This window comes from Malus sylvestris, chromosome 12 (genome assembly GCF_916048215.2).
Source record: "Malus sylvestris chromosome 12, drMalSylv7.2, whole genome shotgun sequence".
NCBI lineage: Eukaryota > Viridiplantae > Streptophyta > Magnoliopsida > Rosales > Rosaceae > Malus > Malus sylvestris.
The window spans coordinates 14313679-14337723 of NC_062271.1; the positions used below are offsets into that span (position 1 = coordinate 14313679).

A 24045-nucleotide genomic window follows, 5' to 3' on the forward strand; every position below is an offset into this window, starting at 1 on the left:
AAAAACTTACATAAAAATATCAACCGTATCGAAGAAATTTTAAACACTTAATGCAACGCAAGTCAACCTTTTTGCACCAGCCTAAGCCAGCCTAACTTATACGACAAAAACCAACCACCACAAACAACACGATCAATAATCTCTACATATCAACTGCAAATCGAGCGATTAGGAAATAATTTGTGCAATCCATGACGTCTGATCTGTATCTTCTGATAAACAAAGAAAAACAATTATCTTGGGAGTAACACTACTTCAGAGAGCTTCCCAATTTTCTTGAGCAAATTTAACAGTGAAATCTCTATTAGGGGATTCTTCAATCAGAAATCTAACCGGCAGTAAATTCTCAAATTCGATCAGGCAGGCATAAACACTTCAATTTCCATTACTAGTCTAGCAATTTACATTAAAAGACAAGCTACAGGAATTCCGACTCCGAAACGCCGATACAAAACTTTCCATTGGTGCATAGTTCTTTCAAACGTACAACATTAACCTTCTAAAACGGAACAAAGGTCTCCCGGAAACAGCTTCTTCTCTGCAATCATCCCATATCTGATGGAAATTGAAAAAGGTACATAAATCAGTGCAAGACAAATCAACAGCCAAAAATACAACTGAATGTATAAAGCATGTGATAAAGTATCACAATTGGTCGTGAAATTAGGATCCCACATCATTTTGGTTTCAGAAATTGAAAAGCGATCAAATGTCGTCCCCAAAATTGACAACCTACAAATTCCCCAGCCGTTGAATTCCTTCCAAGAAAACTATCATCCCTCCCACCCTCACCCAATGCCATTGCACCATCATTTTTGCCACCCAACGCCATGGCCACCATCCGCCCACCCAGGTGCAACCCCAAGTCAACCCCCCCCAGCCACAACCTGGCTACCTTCTTCCAGATCCAAGCCACCAGCAACCCCGTTGATCCGTCAACCGGTTATCCCACCCTTCCCTGATGTGCAGTTTCAAATTCATTGACGAAGTTAATCGGTCTTCAACTTTAAGGACCAAAATCACGAGGGCTCTCAATTTCAAGGACCATTTGTGATAATTTTTTATTTTACTTTCATAGAAACAAGAACAATGGAATAGCTTATGTATTCCCCATGAGAGATTTCAATGAAACCATATTGTCATGGCGGTCGCATGGACTTTATTACCAGCTGGTATAAGGTCCACACTCCATTTATGAAGGCACAATCATCTTAGTTAAGACTTTAAGATAGTCTAAATTAACCACGGATTCAGATACTATTCAATATTTAATTCTGAGTTCCTTTTAACTGTCAAAATGAAGCAAAACAAATATGAACTAAGGAGAATAGGATCTAAAACAACCCACCATGTTTATGGTAACTATAGAACTCCTATGAAAGCACAGTAAGGTATGCGGGTGTTACACTACAATACTTGGATGAAAACCTTCCTAAAATTTTAGCTACCATTACATACAACAAAGACCAAAGCTATGAAATAATATGTCACCATACCATGCAATCATGCTGCATATTGATCTAATTAAAAGTCCCGTGAGATTCCAAATATTTCATAAAAAAACCTTTGCAGTTGCTGCCAACCAAGAAGCGCCATATTGATCTATTTAATAGGGTTCTCTCGAGTCTAGGGCGCTTAATTTAGTTTTGAAGTTCAATTGTTCACAGGTGAGCTGGGTTGTTCAAAGAATTTTTTTTCTTTTTCTTTTTGGGGTGGGGTCACTAAGGTAGGTCAGGGGAGGGTGGTGGGTGGCGTGGCTGTGAGTGGAGATCGTGATGGCTGACAGAATTGCATATCTTTTTTTTTTTAACAAAAAAGTCCTTTTTACCGTTAAATTTGACGGAGACCAAAATGGCTTGCAAGAGTTAGTTTTTCTTTTACTGATGCAAGAAACATCAACCAACAACATCAGATTCTAACATACCTATTTTTGAAGAACCTCTTTGTGAGCTTTGAATGAGAGGATAACATTCCATGTCAAAGCTATAAAATTAGCAGTAAGGACCTGAAAACACACAAAGAAAACAGCATGAAGCAAAATAAAACGAGAGGATTCCCTAAATGAAACTGGAAAATAAATAATTACACTAAAACCAAAGACTTCTATTAAAATTCCCGTAAGTTGAATCAAATAATAAGCAGCCAGCTTTGGGAATGAAACTCGTAAACATAACTAGATGAGGGTTCTAATCAGACAAGACACATTTCAATGCTCTAAATTGTTCAGATACCCATCACACTAGCCACTAGGCATAACCACCGACGGGAGATTTGGACCACTGCTTTGTTTGGAATTTTCTGATGTGAGTAAATACGATAGCTCTAAAGGATTCTGAAATCCGCTGCTTCATTCCATTCCGTTGCTAGATTTCTGCAACTGGTTATGTGATTTTGCTTTTCCTTTATATTATTTGTGTTTTCTATTTACCTATTTTCATACTGTTGTCCCATATATGGTCAGATGCTTATCATGTAATAATGCTTATGGAATGAATCAATGAAAAGTTTCCATTTGTGGACGATGACCATAGAAATCATCTACTAATTTTCATTATTTGGTTCGGTAGCTCTTCACCCATAAATGCCAAGTAGAAAGAAAAATTGTATAGGAAAAGGTCATAATAAACAGCACCACATTTCAACATTAGTTGGGCAACAATATGTAGAGAAAAAATTTATATTAAGGTTACAAAGTAGAACAAAAAAGGATCAAAATACCCTGCCAAATCTCGTTTTTATAAGACTAACTACATACTTCCACATTGTTAATTGGAAAATAAAGCAACATCATAATACATGGTTCTAATAAAGCAGGTATCCTCTAATTTCAAAAACTCTTGTCCAAAGCAAAATCTGGTTATCTGTTTTGTAACAAACTCTCCTCTAATTCCCTATATAGGTTCTACATCAGGTATCCCATCCATTTTCCTGTACAGTGAATTTACTTTGACCAAAGCATGCCATCCATTTTCAGTATTTTCCAGTCTAGTTTTTTCATCAATAAACAAGTTCAATTATAATCCATTTTATGTCCTCTCAGGTAGAGTGTCATGATCCAATCTAGGCTGAAAGAAAATTACATAAACAAGAAGTTTACATGTAGACATTACCTTCTAATATGGAAAACCTACTTTTGTACTAACTAAACTTTTTTAATTGTGATACATCAAGACTAGCCGACATTCACCTCTCCCAGACCCTGCGTAAAGCGGGAGCCTTGTGCACTGGGTACGACCTTTTATACATCAAGAGGTAGAGAGACAGTCCCTTTTGTGACACCAAGAAGCCCGTGCATTGAGACTCTTGGCTCCTCACAGGCATTTTAGAAGTCAGGGGGTAGTTAGGCATCTTCAGTCTGAAACTTTACAATATCCCAAACAACATCTATAGACATATTCTGTCTAGGACCCAATCTCTAAACATATTCTGTCTAGGAGCCATAAAATATGAATAACTTCTTTATAGCATTCTAACCTGGAATTGCTGTGGGACAAACCGAAAGTTGAGAAATTGGAAAGGTATCCACAGTTGCCAATTAACTAGCACAGCAGAAAACCACTCCTACACAACCAGATACTTCATATTAACAAACGTAGTTTGTATACAAATTTATGAAAGTAAATGCAGTCATTCCGTTAAATTTCAACGCTCATAGATACGATTCTTTTAAAACCACCTGTTGAAGCTTGGGTACGACTTGTGAAGGTTTTCCCTCCAGCGTCATCAATGTTGATAAGAAAACTCCAATGAATATAGGAGCAAAAAGAAACTGCAGCAAATTGACTCAAAAGTCACAAGACAGTATTGTTATTGAAAAAAATAATGATGAGTTGTCACGAAATTTAAAAACCTAAAATGAATTGGTCACCTGATCAAGTACAAGGCGCAGGAATGCACCTGATGCTCCAGGCGTTGTTACCAGTTTGCTTAGATACAAATACCTAATGACAAAAGGTGGTGTAATGAAAACGTACAAGAGCAAAACAGGAAAAAGAAGGAAAGAAGCATAGAAACAAGGAAAAATTACCATGAAATTAGATATATCACTTATTTACAAATCCAAAGTAATCTTAGATTTTTTCCAGGGAACTTGATGGCATGATAAATTAAACTGTTTACTGTACAGGAGGGACAGAACAAACATTAAGGTTTTGTACCATAAAGATGTACAGATACATTCATATCAGTTGACAGTTACTGTGTGTTTCTAAAGTTTGTATCCTATATATTTTTTTTAAATAATAATAATAATCTCTACTAATTAATAAAACACTCCTTGTCAACCAAAACCCTATGAAATTACCAGTTTAACCCTCTAATTAAAACAGAACATAAATAAGAAATATGGGGCAGAAATTCACACAACCAAATTTTGCTGTTTTTTTTCAAAGCCTCACCTACATGTAATCCTAACATATCTCTAATTAAAAAAAATAAAAAATAAAAAATAAAAACTTCCCACTCCCACATTCTCTATCACTCTCTTCCTCTCTCCTATTTCAAAAACAAAAATAAAAAAATTTCTCACACTTTGTGTGTGCCCATATGCTAGTAATAATAATAATAATAAGGAAAACAGTACTAAAATGATGATTCTAATCTTCAGGCTTACAGATGGAATTTTGAATGCTTACCAGAAATGCAACGTCGGACCTACTAACACCAGCCCCATCAGGGTAAACAAGAACGTTCTTTTCAGGTCCAGGTACGGAGCTTTATCAATGACAAGCTGGGGCAAAGAATTACACTAGCATTGTCATATTCCGTGAGAAAATAGTATGATCACAAAATGATAACTACCAATTGCAAATGGCACAACCCTCAGTATAATAACTTAAAATGTTACATCATTGTGCACAACAGAAACCACTCAAGTTTCAACATTACAACATGTAAAAAACTTTAGTCTTTTTGAAAGATGATTGAGCCAATGCAATACCATGGTCTTGAGGCAGTTACCTATTCAGCTTGTATTATGAGATGATTTACAACAAGAAAACTGAGCATCTCAAGTAAAGTAACAAGTAACACCACTCAACCAGAATAATCTAGGATCACCAGTCCTAGTTCAAATAAACTTCAGTATGTTATTTCCAACTCAGAAGGATAACTGTGTAACTTACTTGAGATCAAGGGTTCAAGATATGTCGTTCTAGTAAGCACCAAATCAGATTTGCAAAGCTAATCTACTGCTGGAACAGAGATCATAGAATTAGTTTTGTCCCTTTCAAGTTTTATCTTCTTCGATTCTTCCAATTTTCTTCTTTATAAATGATATCTGATATGCCAACTTAGCCATCCAACCAGATAACAATTTTTTGTTTCTTTTTTCACAGAACCATTTGATGTCTAATAATCACCATTCACTCCTAGTTTGGTTCTAGACCCTTTCGGTCAGACAAAAACCACATTTTTGAACTAAGCAATGCTGAATATAAACTATCATGCATAAAAGTTGGTATCAGATGAACTTGTCTTCTAGACACATGAAAGTGCCTTCTCTAAGCTGCCTCGTTATAATATTTTCAACGACACATTTATCTATTTGGGGAAAAAAACATGAATCTTAAATCACCTTTAACCCTTGTTTTCCCACTCAAGTATCCAGAACTACCTTTGGGACCGCACCACGACCTGATCCCCAGCCCCAAAATCCACAACCCCCTAAAGTAGAATGACAACATTATACCAGTACAAATATAAACAATCTATGCATCATTCTTTACATAAATTATAACAATTTATTAGGTAGATACAGCAGTACATTTTTTTTTTGTTTTGACCATCTAATGATTCTAACCAAATTAACAAAGGATGTACTAGTAGAAATGCAAGTTGAAGATAACGCAGAAAACCAGATAAAGAAAGATATACCATTCAATAATTTCGTTAACGGAAACTACAGGAACTATACCTGGCAGACCATATCCCCAATAAGAGTTAAAAGAGCAGATGTCAGAGCTTTTGTTGCAACTGGATACTTTGCAAGAAGATCCAAATACCTGTAAAAATATAACATCCAGGCTGGTAATGTTGAGCAGGAACTATATTTTCAGATTGATTAGCTGAAAAAAAAAAAAAAAACAAAAATCTAATTCTATCCTCAGGATTGAAGAACATAAGACAAAGTGCTAATATACATACAATTTGTTTGCTAAAGCTTTGAGAATCTCAAATTATGAAGTAGATGCATACACTTAAATCAATAGCTCAAAAGTATCACCTCATCAGTAAGAAAATGTCAAGATAATGGGAAGGTAAGTGTTTATATTAACTGGTAATAGCTGACATTTTAATTATGTCATTATGCAGAATGCTATCAAAATGCAAGTCCAACGCGACCAAGATCTCCAACCTGACTTTTACAACGAACATTGATGAAGAATTCTATTCCATTTGGATAGACAGTATAGTAGGCTACATAACAGATAAATGCCCTTCCTATTTCAAAGGTTGAATGTTGGAGGGAAGGGGGGCAATACCATTTTGATACCTACGCAATTGACTAAAGCGTTTCTATCATCCTAGCTTGTGACATTGAAGACCCATTAGCACCTAAGTAATGTGTTACCAACTCAAGTAGTCATCACTATCTTATTTATTGGCTTCTTTAATCCAAGCACATCAAGTTGAAGACTACGTAGGAAATTGGAACCGTTAAACTTTCATCTTACATTTTATTCTTTGAAATTGGAATTGTTTCATTGCAAATTTTACAAAAGGTTCAATTGTCTGTTTTGTTTTTCCCTTTTTACTTCCGGCAAGTCAACAGTAATGCTGTAGCTCTCATTAGAAAATACGCATCAATGCAACAAAAGCTGGAAATTGAAATTTGAATATACGGTTACCACGAAAGAAATGACCAATTGTTTTCACCACGACCACCGCCACCACCTTCACCGTTTGCACCTCCTTCACCTCTGCCGCCATAATTTCCATCACCAAAGCCGCCGTCTCCACCAGCTCCACCCGACCCACCATCGGAAACAACCGAAAGACGAAACCCGTCATAGCCCAGTTGCCTAAAACCCATTTCAGAACGACCCAAGTCCTTAAGCACGACTCCAATGCCGGAATTGAGGGGAAATGAGTGAGAATGCAGAGCATGCGGGTGAGACTGGCACACAGAAGTGCTCCTAAATCCCCATATCTGAACTGGATTTGCTGCAATCCTATATGCAGTACAAGAATGCAAAGAAGGTCTACGAGAAGAACCCACGAACCGGTTTAGGAGCGGGGTTTTACGAGTGAGGGATGCCGGGTTTAGAGCCATTTCCTGCAATGAAATGGATTGAAGGGTTCTGGGCACTTGGAAATGTGACGTTTTGGGGTTGACAGGCTGAGCTTTAGAGCAATTCCACGCCGGGCTATTGCCAATTCAGGCTATTGCCAATTCAGGCCCCGTTTGGGATTGAGGCCACTGTGAAAAAAAGCTGAGGGTCATTTTTGTGTTTGGTAAACTGAAAAAAAAAGGCTTATTTTGGAAGCTGCTATGAGAATAAGCTGAAAATCAAAGGAAAAGCTGAAGCTGCTATTTGCTGCTTTGAAAAAAAGCCAGTTTTTTCAAAGCACACGGAGCTACAGTGCTCATTTAATGAAAAGACACACTATCATCCTGCTTTTTTTTTTTCAAAAGCACTTTCACAAAAAAGTTTACCAAACACTCTACTGGCTTTATTTCACAGCCGCTTATTCTTACAGCACAGCCGCTTATTCTCACAGCAGCTTTTTTTTAAAGCACAGCAATACCAAACCAGCCCATAGTGAACAGTAACAACTTTTAAACAAGTGATATTATCTACCCATGGAAAAGTAGCGGGTTTTGTCTTATAATTAGTTAGTAATAATATGATTCAAACTTCATTTTGGCGAAAATCAAACCTAATACCTCTTCCTTATAAGTACAGAGCATTACCACTAGACCGTAGTATTAAGTGGCAACCGTAATCACTTTTAGTGGTAACTGTTTAAGTGCACGTGCACCTCTAAACTAAGTGGGTGTAGTCAATCTCGGATTTAAGATAATTTTAAAAAAACTTTAAAATCCTAGTGTAGTCAACTAAAATATTTTAAAAGATTTTAGAATCCATGCAAATCTAGGTGTAGTCCATTGAGATTTTATTAGAGATTTTAAAGTCCATCCAAATCTAAGTGTATTCAAAAAATTAAAATTTTGGAGGATTTCAATAAGTTGTGGATTTTGTAGGATTTGAGAACAAGAAGTACATATAACCAAGACAAAAAAAGAATCCAACCTCACCCCCTAGGATTTCAAATCTTTTTCCATCTGAGGTAGTCCTCAAATCTCTACCAACCCCAGCCACACACAGGTATCACCATATACTTTAGTATAATCTCTTTTTGTAAGCATTTCGCAATATTGTACACAGTTTGTGCTGGTTTTTTTTTTATGAGTTCTCGAGTCAGAGGGAATCACAACATTTAATAGTTCAGGTATTATTTCTCTCCAACGTAATACCTGAACTATTATTTCTGGGGTTTTACTAATAATCAAGCATTTTGTAAGCATTGATAATAAAAATGATAGATTTGATAATACCTGAACTATTATTTTTAAAATTATTTCTTATAGTTCAGGTATTATCAACGATTAGAAATAATAGTTCAGGTATTATCAAATCTATCATTTTTAAAATCCTTTAAAATCTTAGTTTGACTACACCCTAAAAAATAGTTCAGGTATTGAAATATTATTATTTTTTATAAAATAATAAAAAAATAATCAGAGTCGATTGCAAATATGCAAAACATGTTTTACAAAAAGATATTCAAAACATTGCATCAAAACAGATTTTTACACGATGGCAAGCTATATTAAGTATTTTTTTTTTGAAATCGAATACATCAAAGGTAGTCAAAATTGCATCCCTGATTTCCTAACCAGAGAATTTCTGCAAGAGAAGAATGAGAGCAAGAAGACCTGATCAGATGAGGTTTTCAGCCACTCTACCACCATCACTAGTAAAACAAGAATCAAGCCCAAATTATTCATCGGCCTTAGCCATTACCAACCGTTTCACTCCCTTAGGTTCCACAATAGGAAACCTTAGGCCAAATTATCAAACACCACGTCTCAATTACCAAACTGCATTAGTCAGTCAATACGATCCATATTCAACCCCAACATACCAATCATCATCGTCCCAACTAGTCAGTTATACCAAAACATCACCATATGTCAAGAAAAATCCCAGTGAATATTTTTTCAGTATCCCTTTCAATCTCAATCAAGAACAAGAACCAGAAAAATTAGCCAAAATAGTATTTCCACCCAATTTCCATTATCATCATACAGAACTACATAAAATACTAAAATACTATCAAGTCATCCCCAACGAAACTGAGTCCATTTCAATCAAACCTCTATACATCAAAACCCATGAAAACAAAATCCTCTACCATTCTCTCTCTACATTGGAAGGTTTTTAACCGAATTAGATTGGGGAATCCCCCTTTACAAAACCAAACCTCTTCATACCCAATATGTCCACACTCCTAATAACCATTACAATTACTTTGATTACATTGATGCATGGACTAACATCTTTCTTCGTCAAACAGAAGATTGTAGTCATTCATGGTTCATTAATTTTGACAAGAGTCAAATTAAATTTTCTTGCATGGTTTCCTAAATGGTGGTCAATTCAAGGCCCAACAACCAGTTTCCTACCATAAAAGTTTATGTAGGTCATCTTCGCCAGTTTCCAGCAAAAATTTGACAGAAGCCAATTCAACTACAGAATTACACTTCTCCCAATATTCATGGCCAAGTACAAAGTCTCATGGATCATGAAGTGGAATTATGAAGTCGAAACAGGTGAAGTCTACAGAGCCAGATCAATCAAGTGGTGGGATAAATTCAATCATTAAAAGACCATCAGTCTGGTTCTCACAGAATTTCCCATTACTCAATCTCCAATAATTTCAACATAGCCAGCACATCCATCTTTGCCAACCATCCCGGAACAGTCATTATCAGACATTAGTCCATCATCATCACTTAAATGAACAGCCAAGTCATCCAAGTCAACTAGCTCAAAAGGCAAAGAAAAAGTCACCAAACTCAAAGACCTTGCTCAACAATTACTTGCAGAAGCAGCGATGCTCCATACTGAAGAAGAAGAAGAAGTCGCAAAATCCGAATCTTCATACGCATCCTCACAGCAACCAGCCAACTCAGCAAGCCAAAAAAACACAGAGAGCCAAGTGGGTCGACTACCAAGATTCCCAGGACCCATTTGCATAAAGTCATGCGAAAACTTCAGTCATCTTTCCAAAATCACCATGTGAAGCATTCAGGCATTATTCGCGCCAATAATTCTAACAAAGCATGGAATTATTCAGTTAGCCAACACATTCCCACCAATGATTCTGACAAAGTTTGGAGTCATTCAATCATCCATCCCGTGCTTCCACATTAAAAGCAACAATTATTCTTCTACAGTGAAAACAGTAATTATTCCAACAAATTTCATTGTTCATCAATAGTGAAAGCAAGTCATCATTCATCAAATAGTGAAAGCAAGTCTTCCAAAACCTTTTTCCAAATCTATAAGAAGTGGACTACGGAAGAAGTTTAGTTTTAAAGTTTGGAATTTCCACAATTTCTCAGTAAAAGCTTTCTTTGAGTTCACATTGTACTCAAAGAAATAAAAAATTGTAAACACTTTTAATTTTCAAATGTCAAGGATGCTTGCTTGCACCAATATCCTTTTCATTAGTCATTTTCTTATTTGCTGACTCAATCGTCAGTAAATCAATTGTAAGTTCCAGTGTGAGTTTTGCAATAAAACTTATTTTCAAATTATATTTGCATCATTATTTTTAATTCATTATTTTCATTATGAAGAATATTTTCATAACAACTGATTTTGAATGACATAAATTCAAGGCAAACACAGATGAATCATTTGTTCAATTCTTTCTATTTCTTTACAACAATTGGTTTCATGGCATATTTAATCATGGTTATCCTCCACATCAAATTTCCAATTATTTAATTAACAGTTTATTCAATTCTAATCATCATTACCCTTGGTTCAATTGCCCTCATCGTTATTATTACCATTAGTTCCGCCCTATTTGATATATATATATATATATATATATACCAAATGGTGCGAATAATACCTGAACACCTGAACACTTGACATGGTTGATTTTGGATAGATGATTGAAATTTTCACATGTCGTTATGCAAATGAGTCTTGGGAATCTTGATAGTCGTCCCACTTAACTGACTGTGTTTTTTGGCTTGCTGAGTTAGATGGTTATTGTGAGGATGTGTCTGAAGATTCAGGGTCTACAACTTCTTCTTCTTCTTCAGTATGGAGCATCGCTGCTTTTGCAAGTAATTGTTGTGCTAAATCTTCAAGTTGAGTGGCTTTATTTTTCTTTGAGCTTGACGATTTGGTAGACTTGACTGTTCCTTTGAGGGATGAAGATGGACTAATGTCCGATAATGATTGTTCTGGGATGATTGGCAGTGCTGGTTGTGCTGGAATGACTGGGAGTTGAGTAATGGGAAATTCGGTGAGGACCTGACCGATGGTTGAATTTATCCCACTACTTAACTGATCTGGCTTTGTATACTTCACTTGTTTCGACTTCATAATTCTACTTCATGATCTATGGGACTTTGTACTTGGCCATGAATATTGGGAGAAGTGTAATTCTGTAGTTGAATCGGTTTCTGTCAAATTTTTGTTGGAAACTGGTAGAGAGGACCTGCATAAGTTCTTCTTGTATGAGACTGGCTGTTGGGCCGTGAGTTGACCACCATTTTGGGAACAATGCAGGAAAATTCAATCTGAAACACTTGTAAAAAATAATGAACCATGAATGACTAAAATCTTCTGTTTCATGGAGAAAGATGTTAGTCCATGCATCAATGTAATCAAAGTAATTGTAATGGTTATTAGGAATGTGGATATATTGGGTATGAAGAGGTTTGATTTTGTAAAGAGGGATTCCTCAATCTGATTCGGTTAAAAACCTTCCAATGTAGAGGGAATGGTAGAGGATTTTGTTTTCATGGGTTTTGCTGTAGAGAGGTTTGATTGAAATGGACTCAGTTTCGTTGAGGATGGCTTGATAGTATTTTAGTGTTTTATGTGATTCTTTAGGATGATAATGGAAATTGGGTGGAAAGACTGTTTTGGCTAATTTTTCTAATGCTTGTTCTTGATTGAGATTGAAAGGGATATTGAAAAGATATTCACTGGGGTTTTTCTTGACATATGGTGATGTTTTGGTATAACTGACTGGTTGGGATGATGATGATTGGTATATTGGGATAAGGGTCATATTTACTGACTAATGCCGTTTGATAATTGGGACGTGGTGATTGGTAGTTTGGCCTAAGGTTTCCTATTGTGGAACCTAAGGGGGTGAATCAGTTGGTAATGGCTAGGGCCGATGAAGAATCTAGGTTTGATTCTTGTTTGACTGGTGGTGGTGGTAGAGTGGCTGGAAGCCTTCTCTGATAAGATCTTCTTGCTGTCATTAATATAGCTTTCCATCGTGCAAAAATCTATTTTGATGCAATGTTTTGAACATCTTTTTGTAAAACATGTTTTGCAGATTTGCAATCGACTCTGACTAAAAACTTTTGATTTAATAAATCTGTAGACATCGAAATTGCGGTGAAATAAATGTTCACCAACGCATTAAAATTTTGACGTGTCAAGGCATACATGGCATATGCCACGTGTCATACAAATTGTACACATGGTGTGTGACTCAACAAAATAAAAAGAAATACCCTTGGAGGATTACACAAGTTTTTCTTCTCATTTTGGGCAATGACAAGGCAAGCACATTTCAATCCATTGAAGATCAAAACAAGGTTTTCTTCTCATTTTGGGCAATGACAAAGCATGCACATATCAAGTTTAAAATGATATTAAGTGGAAAATTAGGCCATAAAATTACCACTTCAAGTTTAAAATTGTATTAAGTGGGAAATTAGGCAATGGTGCTTGGAAAAGAAAAAAATATTTTGTGGTGGTGATTCATTCTCAAAGCCTATAAATAGGCTTCTACATCAAGGTATCATAAACCAATTCACAAATACATTTCTCTACTCCCAAAATGGAAGAGAATACTCCCCACACATCCAAAATCCTTGAAGCTTTGAAACTCTAAAGCTTTCAAGCATCCAACCTCCCAAATTCAAGCAAATCCCGAATGATCAAGAAAGCCCTTTTCGTTCTTCGTCAAATCCTCCTTCAAGATCAAGCCCTAACGGCCCTTGAAGAAATTTCTCCTGCAAGATCAAGCCCCAACGGCCCTTGAAGAACTTCCACCAATTCAAGATCAAGCCTCGACAGCCCTTGAAGAAAGTGTTCAACAAATCCACACAACTGTTCATCCTAAGATCAAGCCCCGACGGCCCTTTTGGATCAACAACATCACCAAATCCACATAACTGTTCATCCTAAGATCAAGCCCCAACGACCCTTTGGATCAACAACATCAACAAATCCACACAATTGTTCATCCTAAGATCAAGCTCCAATGGCTATTTGGATCAATAACATCAACAAATCCACACAATTGTTCATCCTAAGATCAAGCCCCAACGACCCTTTGGATCAACAACATCAACAAATCCACACAATTGTTCATCCTAAGATCAAGCCCCAACGGCCCTTTGGATCAACAACATCAACAAATCCACACAACTGTTCATCCTAAGATCAAGCCCCGACGGCCCTTTTGGATTAACAACATCACCAAATCCACATAACTGTTCATCCTAAGATCAAGCCCCAACGACCCTTTGGATCAACAACATCAACAAATCCACACAACTGTTCATCCTAAAATCAAGCCCCAACAGCCCTTTGGATCAACAACATCAATAAATCCACACAACTGTTCATCCCAAGATCAAGCCCCGACGGCCCTTGGATCAACAATCATCCATCTTCAAGATCAAGCCCAAAAGCCCTTGAAGATCTGTTCATCATTATTCTTCAATATCAAGCCCCGACGACCCTTGAAGAAAGTGTTCTTCGTTCTTCGTTCATCGTTCTTCCAAGATCAAGCCCCGACGGCCCTTGGATCAACAATCCACCAATTCAAGATCAAGCCCCAAAGGCCCTTGAAGAACTTCCACCAATTCAAGATCAAGCCCCGACAGCCCTTGAAGAAAGCACCATCGTTCATCACCGTTATTCAAGATCAAACCTTAACGGCCCTTGAAGAAACACTCATCCTCAAGATCAAGCCCCAACGGCTCCTTGAAGATCCGCTTAAATCCACCTTCAAAGATCAAGCCCACGGCCCCTTGAAGAAACTTCCAACAGTTCATCCAAGATCAAGCCTCGACGACCCTTGGATCAACGAAACATCCACAAATCAACACCTTACGGAGATCGAATCAAAGGATCAAGATAAAGAGATTGTAACCCTACAAATCCATTAACACCAAAATCTTTCTTTGTACACGTTGTTCTTGTCGCTTTCGTTTCAGGAATTTTCCGTGTTCACAAAATCATCTTGAAATTTACTAATACATAATACTATAGATAATATTTATTTCTTAATAGTACTATAATTACTTTATGCTGGATTCCATACTCCTGAATGGAAACGAACAATTTGTTTAGGAGATCCAGAAGAAATTAACTGTTTGAGAATACCTCCATAACCAATTTCAGAGGCATCAGTTTCAATAGTTTTGAATGAATTGGGAGTTGGAATGCCAAGACAGGGCAAAGTCATAACATGCGATTTGATTTGTTTGACTATGAAAGTATGAGTATTGGACCATGATGAGGGATTTTCTTTTAAAAGATCAAATAAGGGTTTGCATTGTTGTATAAGATGTGAATAAAATTCTGCAAAATAATTTAAAGATCCCAGAAATCTCTGTAATTGGGTTTTGTCAGTGATTTCATTTGGGAACTTATCAGCAAATTGAATTACTCTATCTATTAGTTGAATGATTGATTGGCGGATATTGAATCCTAAAAACCTAATTTTGGTTTGGAATAACTTAATTTTGGTTGCTGAGACAACTAATCCATTTGACTTAATTATCCTAGCAAACATATTTAAGTGTTTCCAATGCTCATCTATCGATTTGGAATAAATGAGAACATCGTTAATATAAACAATTGAGAAATTACTGTATTGATTAAATATTTCGTTCATGATATTCTGAAATTCACTGGGTGCATTTTTTAGACCGAATGACATTACATTCCATTCATAATGACCAAAATGAGTGACAAACGTTGTTTTGTATTTATCATCCTCATGAATTTGAATCTGCCAAAATCCAGACTTTATGTCGAATTTTGAGAAGATTACAGCTTGCCTAAGTCTCTTAATTAAATTTCTTTTGTTAGGAATTTGATATCGTATCCATTCCAAGACTTCATTAAGAAGGTTTGTAATTAATGACTAACCTGGGAGTTGCTTTTTCTAATTCAGCATTTTTCTAGACATAAAAAGCAGGACAAGACCATGGTGATTTGCTTTTCCTAATGATTCCTTTATTGAGAAGTTCTTGGATTTCTGTTTTGCAGAATTCCATAACTTCTTGACTCATTTGGATTGGTCTGGCTTTTGTTGGTATTTTCTTTTCATTAAATTCCTTATTGTAAGGAAGTTTAACAATGTGTTGTTTTCTGTGACTAGAAGAGACTAGTTTAAGTTTATTTGGTTGTTTTAAGCAGTTTTGAGTATTTTAAGTTTGCTTTGAGTCTTGTGAATCTTGTTAAGTGTTTTTAAGTTTAATTTTATGTTTTTGAGTCAGTTTAGAGGTTATTAGCAAGCCCTCATAATCCTCGGTCTAGAACGATCCCTACTTATACTTGTACTACAATTGTCAAAAGAGGGTTAAATTTGTGTGTTAAGTTAATTTACGCATCAGGAATACCAAGACAGGGCAGAGTCATAACATGTGATTTGATTTGTTTGACTATAGAAGTATGAGTATTGGACCATGATGAGAGATTTTCTTTTAGACGATCAAATAAGGGTTTGCATTGTTGTATAAGATGTGAATAAAATTTTGCAAAATAATTTAAAGATCCCAGAAATCTCTGTAATTGGGTTTTATCAGTGATTTCATCTGTGAACTTATCAGCAAATTGAATTACTTTATCTATTAGTTGAATGGTTGATTGGTGGATATTGAATCCTAAAAACCTAATTTTAGTTTGGAATAACTTAATTTTGGTTGCTGAGACAACTAATCCATTTGACTTAATTATCCTAGCAAACATATTTAAGTGTTTCCAATGCTCATCAATCGATTTGGAATAAATGAGAACATCGTTAATATAAACAATTGAGAAATTACTATATTGATTAAATATTTCGTTCATGATATTCAGAAACTCACTGGGTGCATTTTTTAGACCGAAGGCATTCCATTCATAATGACCAAAAGGAGTGACAAACGTTGTTTTGTATTTATCATCCTCATGAATTTGAATATGCCAAAATCCAGACTTTATGTCGAATTTTGAGAAGATTACAGCTTGACTAAGTCTCTTAATTAAATTTATTTTGTTAAGAATTTGATATCATATCCATTCCAAGACTTCATTAAGAGGTTTGTAATTAATGACTAACCTGGGAGTTTCTCTTTCTAATTCAGCATTTTTCTGGACATAAAAAGTAGGACAAGACCAGGGTGATTTGTTTTTCCTAATGATTCATTTATTGAGAAGTTCTTGGATTTCTGTTTTGCAGAATTCCATAACTTCTTGACTCATTTGGATTGGTCTGGCTTTTGTTGGTATTTTCTTTTCATTAAATTCCTTATTGTAATGAAGTTTAACAATGTGTTGTTTTCTGTGCCAAATGACGTTGGGAATAGCCGAACAAATTTCATTAACAAGTTTCTTTTGAAAGTCGTCCATGCTTTGTAACAAAGATTTGTTTGTTAATTGTTCTTCAATTCTTTTGTAATTAATTTCTTCTTTTAAGAAATTAATTTGTTGTGATTTTTTTGGTAACTAGATTGATGGTTTTTGAGATGCTATCTTTTTGTAATTGTCTTAGTTTTTTTAGATCTGTTTCCGTGCAGAACTCAAATGTGATTTTTTGTCCTAGCATTCGGGTGGTTATACGGTTATGGTGTACCTTAAAAGGATGTAGAAGAGCTATGAAGGGGAGACCTAAAATGACTAGGTTTGAAATATTTTTTATCAAAACAAATGGAGTTTTAAAACAAACATTGTTTTGACAAACATGGCCTTTTGGGATTTCATATTTTAATTGCATTGGTGACTGATTTGCAGCACTAAGGATTTCTGTTGATTTGTGAAAGTACTTAGTGGGAATTAAACCTTCTTGAATACAATTTAAGTCTGCACTTGAGTCAATTAAGGCAATTGTTTCCAACTGGAAGTCTTCAATTATTATTTTTATTTTAGAGTACCATTTCTGGATCCTAATTTTTTGTAGTAATCCTAAAACTAAGTTTTCTGTTGGGTTTTCTACGGACTTGGATTCTGATTCTTTATCGGAGGAAGAGCTATTGTGTTCTTCATCATTATTGCCAAGGAGTGCTTGTGTTTGGATACTACTAAGATGTGAGCGAATTTCTATATTTTCTGATTTTAATGACTTAATTTCTTCCTTAATTTTATTAACTTCGCTTTGTAGATCGTTGATTGTAATTTCTTTCTTAGCCTTATTAAACCTTTCCAGGGTTGTGCTAAGAGAGATTTTTGGGGCCACTTGGGGTTGACTAGCATTGGCTTCTTCAGGGGAGACTAATTTATTAAGTTTCTTTAAATAAAATGACTTTAATTCAGGGTCATCTACTTTGCTGATTAACTCGATAAAAAGATCTTCTTGTTCTTCTTGTTTATTGAGGACTGAAATTTTTTTACAACAAGTATCGGTGCATCCTATTTTTAAAATATTGACTGTTTTTTCTTGTTTTAACTCTTGTAACATTTGATCTATTTTCTTACTTGTGGAAATTGTTTTTAAAGCCATTGTGCTAGAGGAAGACTCTAGGAAGTTTACTATGGGGTTTTCCTTGATTGTTGGCTTTGGTTGAGAAATTCTATCTATTTTGGTTTCTATTTTGTCTAATTATTTTCCTATGGTGCGTAGACTCTAGTTTGTTAAATTGTTTTGTTCAATGACTGGCTTGACTCCTACATCTTCTTTTGGAAGTTTGAAAGGAGTGGTTGGTATTTGTGTTTTTGCAATTGTAATTAAAATTGTTTCTTATGGAGGGTGACTAGAAGAGACTACGGTTTTGTCTTCTTTAACCCAATTTTCTTTGGTGATGACTTCTAACTTCTTTTCAGACTCGTAATATTTCTCAACGAAATCGAAGAAAAATACTCAAATCTGTGATTTTTCATGAAATTGGTCCATTTATTGTAAATGTCCAATTTTTGTTCTTTTGTATATTTATTTCGAAAAATATTCCTTGTGAGAATATTTTATGTTGCTTCAATGTCAGCATTGAGTTTCTTCAATTGAATTTTGAATGGTTTGTTCAGTACGAGTAATTGGTGGTTGATTTGACTTGCTTTGAAGTCGGATTCTATTGGAAAGGTTTGTTCTCCTTGGTTTTGAGTGTTAGGTTGGTATCGTGGGTGAGTTACCTGAGAGGTTGTTTCTAACGGTTTTAATTTTATGTTGATCAAGTCATTAATTAATTCTTGTTGGGGTGATTGTGGAGCTAGTTTCTATTACTTTTAATTTTCTGTTGACTAAGGAATTGATTAAATCTTGATCTTGACCCACCATATCGGTTGATGTTCCAGAAAAAGAATTCCTACTTGGTTCTAAAGATGATTGGGCTAACTTGCGTAGGTGGACACTAGATTTTCTGGCTGGACTGTCAAAGTTGATTTTAACTGTTCCGTCAAAATATTGTTCTATGTTGCCTAGGTTGACTAAACTATTTTGGTGTATATATAAGAAATCTCAGCTTCTGTTCACCAGAATCCATTATGCATGGCAGTGCGTGGGAAACTACAACCATCTAGATTTTAGGCAGCAAGACATCCTTGATGTCCTGTCCCTATATCCATGGTTAGTTTGTTGAAGCTCGATACGATAGTTCAATTATTCGGATTATGGGATAATTGTTCCACTATTCGATTTATGTACTTAACATTAATCCAATCATGGGATCATCATTAAATTTAATGAGCATGATAGTTATCGATTGTTAGAGCTAAATGCCACCAAATTTCACAGACAAGTAGAATAAGATTAGGGGAAGACATTTCTTACTTGGGCCGACTCCCAAAAATAGCCGAAAGGTGGTGAAATCACCGGAGAACCTCGGAAGGCTATGAAGGCGCACCCACTAGGTGCTACCATCCAACTTCTGATGGACAATCTGAAATTGGGTCTTTCAGTTGGAGTTAAGGCAAGTCCAACCCAGGTAAGGGTGACAATCTTCGTTTCGTGGATTCGCCAAAAAACTACGAGAAACCATGTGGCTACAAAGGAATCGTGGTCTCGAACCGCCGCCTACGGCTAACTCATTGAAACTTGGGTGGGTTCCGTTTCTGGGGTCGAGACCTACCCGTTGGTGGTGGTGGCGACGATAGATTCCCCGAAAAACAATGTGAATAGTCGTTAAAAATTTTCTGCATAATCAAATTAGGTCAAACACGCTAGTCAGCATTCCAAAATAGGTAAGTGCTCCAATATTTCTGGTGCCTTTTATTATAGAAGTTCTAAATGACTGAATTGCCCCTGACTTTGCTCTCATATTTCTCTTTAGTTAGAATTCCATTTAGCGAACGATTTTTTCCAACATGTTCGTGATAGGAGCATATTTATGCGACTTAGTTGGCTTGTTCTTGTGCATTTATGTCGTGTTTCCTTAGTTATTTTAATGTTTAAAGTCATTTTCGTGTGTTTTCAGATTTTATGGACAAAGTAGGCAAGAAGATGCATTTTGGAGCATTTTGGAGCAAAATGGAGCTTGGAATGCATGTCACATATTTGGGCCAAAGTGGATGGACGAATTTGAGAACTAAAGAGGCCAAGAATGTGAAGAATTATAGTCCAAAAGATGAAGAACTCAGCCCAAAAATTTGTCACCCCAACTTGCCTTCATTGCCATGCAAAACAACATAGAATTCCCTTTGGATTCCCATGCCATGCTTGATCACTCTTGTCCCCTACATAATTTCTGATTTCATGCTTCAATTCATTTAATTATTACACTTAATTGCCATTTTACCCTTCACACTTTGCATCATCACTTCATTTTCACCCTTGGACCATTGCACACCACATACACTCTTTGCCGTGCATTCTCCCTAGCCTAACCTAATTCTCTAAGGTTTTTGGGGCCTATATATACATGTTTACACCCCTTGGCAAAGGGTTCACACTCTCATATTCATCATTCATCACAGAAAATTCATCCATACAACCTCTAGGTAGCAAAACACCCCAAAAACACCATTCTAGTGCCTAGAAAACATAACAGCCACTCTACCTTCTTCCACCCTCTTTGCCTAGTTCTCCACCACCCTCCAACCCTCAAACACTCCTCCACACTTACCCTAAACCTTTCCATACCATTCCCCATCCATTCTACATCATAAAACTACCCAAAAATCCGTCCACAAAGCAATTTGCCGCAAGCAAGCAAAGGAGAATTCTTGGATGCGCTTGCTACCCAAGTTGGAGCATTTTAGGTGTTTTCTTTCCTTTGATTTTAATGTCTAATTTTATGTATCTTTGCTTTGTGAGTATGAGGAACTAAACCCCTCTTAGTTAGGGGGTGATTCGAAACCATGTTCATACTTGCAATATGATTTGATTACATCCAGTTGTGATTCATAAGTTGTGAATTCAATTTACTTATTCGATCGTATAAAAAATGATTTGTGTATGTTGGTTGAGAGTGCACGCTTAATTTTCATGCATGAATTTAACGCTAGAATATAAGGGAGTTTCACCTAATCGTTATGAACTTATATTCACAAGTAGTGAAGGTTGCTAGTCACAATCACGTTAAGTAAATTCTTGGCATAAGTTTCATGCAAATCATAGTAACGAGTGCCTCGTCAATGCTTATGTTTTTCATAGAACTTAATGATTCTTGCTTGTATCTCTATTATGCAATTCATGTAGGGAACTTGTAGGGAATGTTTTGGGTTGTCGTATGCAATCATCCAACCCAATAACTTGTGGAAAAACTGAGGGTTAATTAGTGCAATTCACGGTTAATTTGGGGCGTTGAGTATTCATAGCTTATCGAAAAGCAACTGGAAATCGTTTTGTATGCAAGTGTGACATGTGTGGAGAAGAACCTCCTAGCTAGCCTTCCATCCATAAGTTTCATTCAAATTCATTTTACAATCTGTTTTGATTCACTTAAATTTGTCTAAGAATTTTTTACTTTGTTCTTGTCTTAATTTAATTATTTTCGTCCAAAATCAACCCCATCTTATTTCTTTGAGTCATATTAATTAGAACTTATCTTAGATTATGTTTTTAAGTGTTTTAGTTCATTAGAAAACCAAAATTCGTCCAAGTTTGTGTTAGAGTCCCAAAACTGCCCAGATTGTGTGTTTAAGGTAGTTTTGAATGTTTAGGGGCTGTTTTGAGTCTTTTGGTTTGTTTTAGTGTTTTAAAGTATAGTTTTGCATTCTTTGAGTCTAGTTAGTGTTTTAAACTTTGTTTTTACGTTTTCAAGTCAGTTTCCAAGTGATTTAGCAATCCCTCCTAATCCCCGGCCTAGAACGATCCCTACTTACATACTTTACTACAATTGATAAAAAAAGGGTTTAATTTGTGTGCTTATATATTTCGCATCAAATTTTTGGCGCCGTTGCCGAGGATTAGCAAAGTCGCTAATTCCTTGTCTTGAGTCTTGTTTAAATTGTTTAGTTTTTTTTTTTTTTTTTTTTTTTGCACCGTGTGTGTGTGTTTTGTTTGTGTGCCGAGTCTCTTAAGTTGGTTACTAACTTTGTTGCTCTTGTGTACAGGTACTAGTTTATGACCCGTAGCTCACAACCTGTTCGTGAGCATATCTCCGACTTTGACGGTGATTTTGAGAGGACTTTGAGAAGGAAAAAGAAATTGCAAGAGTCTAATCCTCCTAGTCCCGAGCCTGAATTAGAAGAGCAAGAAGTTGAGGTTGAAGAGAAGGCCACGGCACAAGTGGGTGGAGAAGAGCAAGGTATAGCCATGGACAACCGTACGCTCAAGGAGCTTGCCGCCTCGGGTTTGGATAATGCCGCACCATTGTGTATCCAATATCCCATGGCTGCTCAAGGTAAAACTGAAGAGTTCGAGTTAAAGTCAAGTTTGCTCCACCACATTCCAAAGTTCCATGGGCTGTCCATGGAGGATCCGAACAAACATTTGAAAGAATTTGAAGTGGTGTGCTCAAGTATGACTCCGGTTACCGTTGACGGAAGTATTTTAAAGATGAAGGCTTTTCCATTCTCTTTAATGGACAAAGCCAAGGATTGGTTATACGAGTTGGCTCCCGGTACAGTTACATCTTGGGAGAGTATGAAGAGGGCGTTTCTGGAGAAGTTTTTCCCAACTTCTCGCATCATTCTTCTTCGTAAAAAAATAAGTGGAATTCAACAAGATGAAGGTGAGTCTTTTCCTACATATTATGAACGATTTAAATCACTTGTTGCTTCTTGTCCACAGCATCAGATGAAGGAGGAATTGCTTTTGCAATACTTCTACGAAGGGCTTCTACCACTAGAACGTCAAATGCTCGATGCCTCGGCTGGTGGAGCATTGGTAGACAAAACGCCCATGGCTGCAAAAATCTTGATTGCTAATCGAGCATTGAACGCTCAACAATACGAGGGTGTAGGCCAAAGAGGACCCCCACGGCAACAAGTGCATGAGGTAAGTTCCACTTCCAATATTCAATCTCAGTTAGCTAATCTTACTTCTCTTGTTTCACAGATGGCCGAGAGAATGAAGATTCAAGGACCCATGGTATGTGGCGTATGTTCTATCCAAGGACATGCATCCGAAAAGTGTCCTCAACTCATTGAGAATGGTGGATGGGAGAGCGCTAATGCCATTGGGTTTCAAAGCCAAAATCAGCCAAGACATGATCCATATTCCAACACGTATAATCCGGGGTGGAGAGATCATCCAAACTTCAAATGGAGAGAGCCACAACAAGCCCAACCACAAGGAGGCTTTAGGCAACAACCCCCGGGCTTCTACAACAAACGATACGCACCCCCTCAAGTCCAACCACAATCTGCCCCAAATAATTCAGGTAATGCTTTGGATAATGATACACTTATTAAGTTACTAACCACTTTGACTAATGGGCAGGAAAATCAAAACAAAAGAGTGGACCAACTAGAGAAACAAATGGGGCAGATTGCCGACGTTGTTGGGCAGATTAGAGACCAAGGAAGGCTTCCTAGTTCTACCATTCCAAACCCGAAGGGAGGCTTTGAAAGTGCAAAGGCCATACTCTTGAGAAGTGGAAAAGAGATTGGGGCAGGTTCTTCATCAAAAACAGGTCACAAAGAGGATGAAAAACTTCAATTTGAGGAGGAGGAAGCATGCCCACCCACGGCAAAGGTGGACACACCTATGCCGCAAACCCCCATGGCTCCAAATCTGTCCAATTCATCCAATAAGGGTAAGAATGTGTTAAATTCAATTCCGACTAATGTTTTTCCTTTGAATGTCCCCTTTCCTAGCAGATTTTTGCAATCAAAGAACGAAGAGGAGGAAAAAGATGTTCTAGAGACATTTAGAAAGGTGCATGTCAACATTCCCCTCCTTGATGCCATAAAGCAAATCCCGAAGTATGCCAAGTGTTTAAAGAAGCTTTGTACAACAAAGAAACATGTCCGGGAGAAAGATGTGGTACATGTAAGTGAGAATGTCTCCGCCATCTTGCAACATAAACTACCCCCCAAATGCAAAGATCCGGGGAGTTTTACAATTCCGTGTGTCATTGGTAATACCCGTTTCAAATCTGCCATGCTTGATTTAGGTGCTTCTATAAATGTTATGCCATATTCCATTTATGCATCTATGAACTTAGGAGCATTGAAAAAT

At 36.5% G+C, this 24045-nt stretch overlaps 1 protein-coding gene across 1 annotated transcript; it reads right to left on the reverse strand.

Moving 5' to 3' along the window:
* Window positions 1-363: 363 nt before the first annotated feature.
* LOC126594197 (protein sym-1-like) lies at window positions 364-7375 on the reverse strand. The gene is made up of 8 exons (XM_050260416.1): window positions 6849-7375; window positions 5915-6002; window positions 4635-4729; window positions 3869-3941; window positions 3677-3769; window positions 3475-3561; window positions 1925-2005; window positions 364-555 (listed from the first exon to the last, which is right to left on the reverse strand). Exons 1-7 carry the CDS (start codon window positions 7271-7273, stop codon window positions 1925-1927), a joined length of 942 nt encoding a protein of 313 aa, XP_050116373.1. The 5' UTR covers window positions 7274-7375; the 3' UTR covers window positions 364-555.
* Window positions 7376-24045: the final 16670 nt, after the last annotated feature.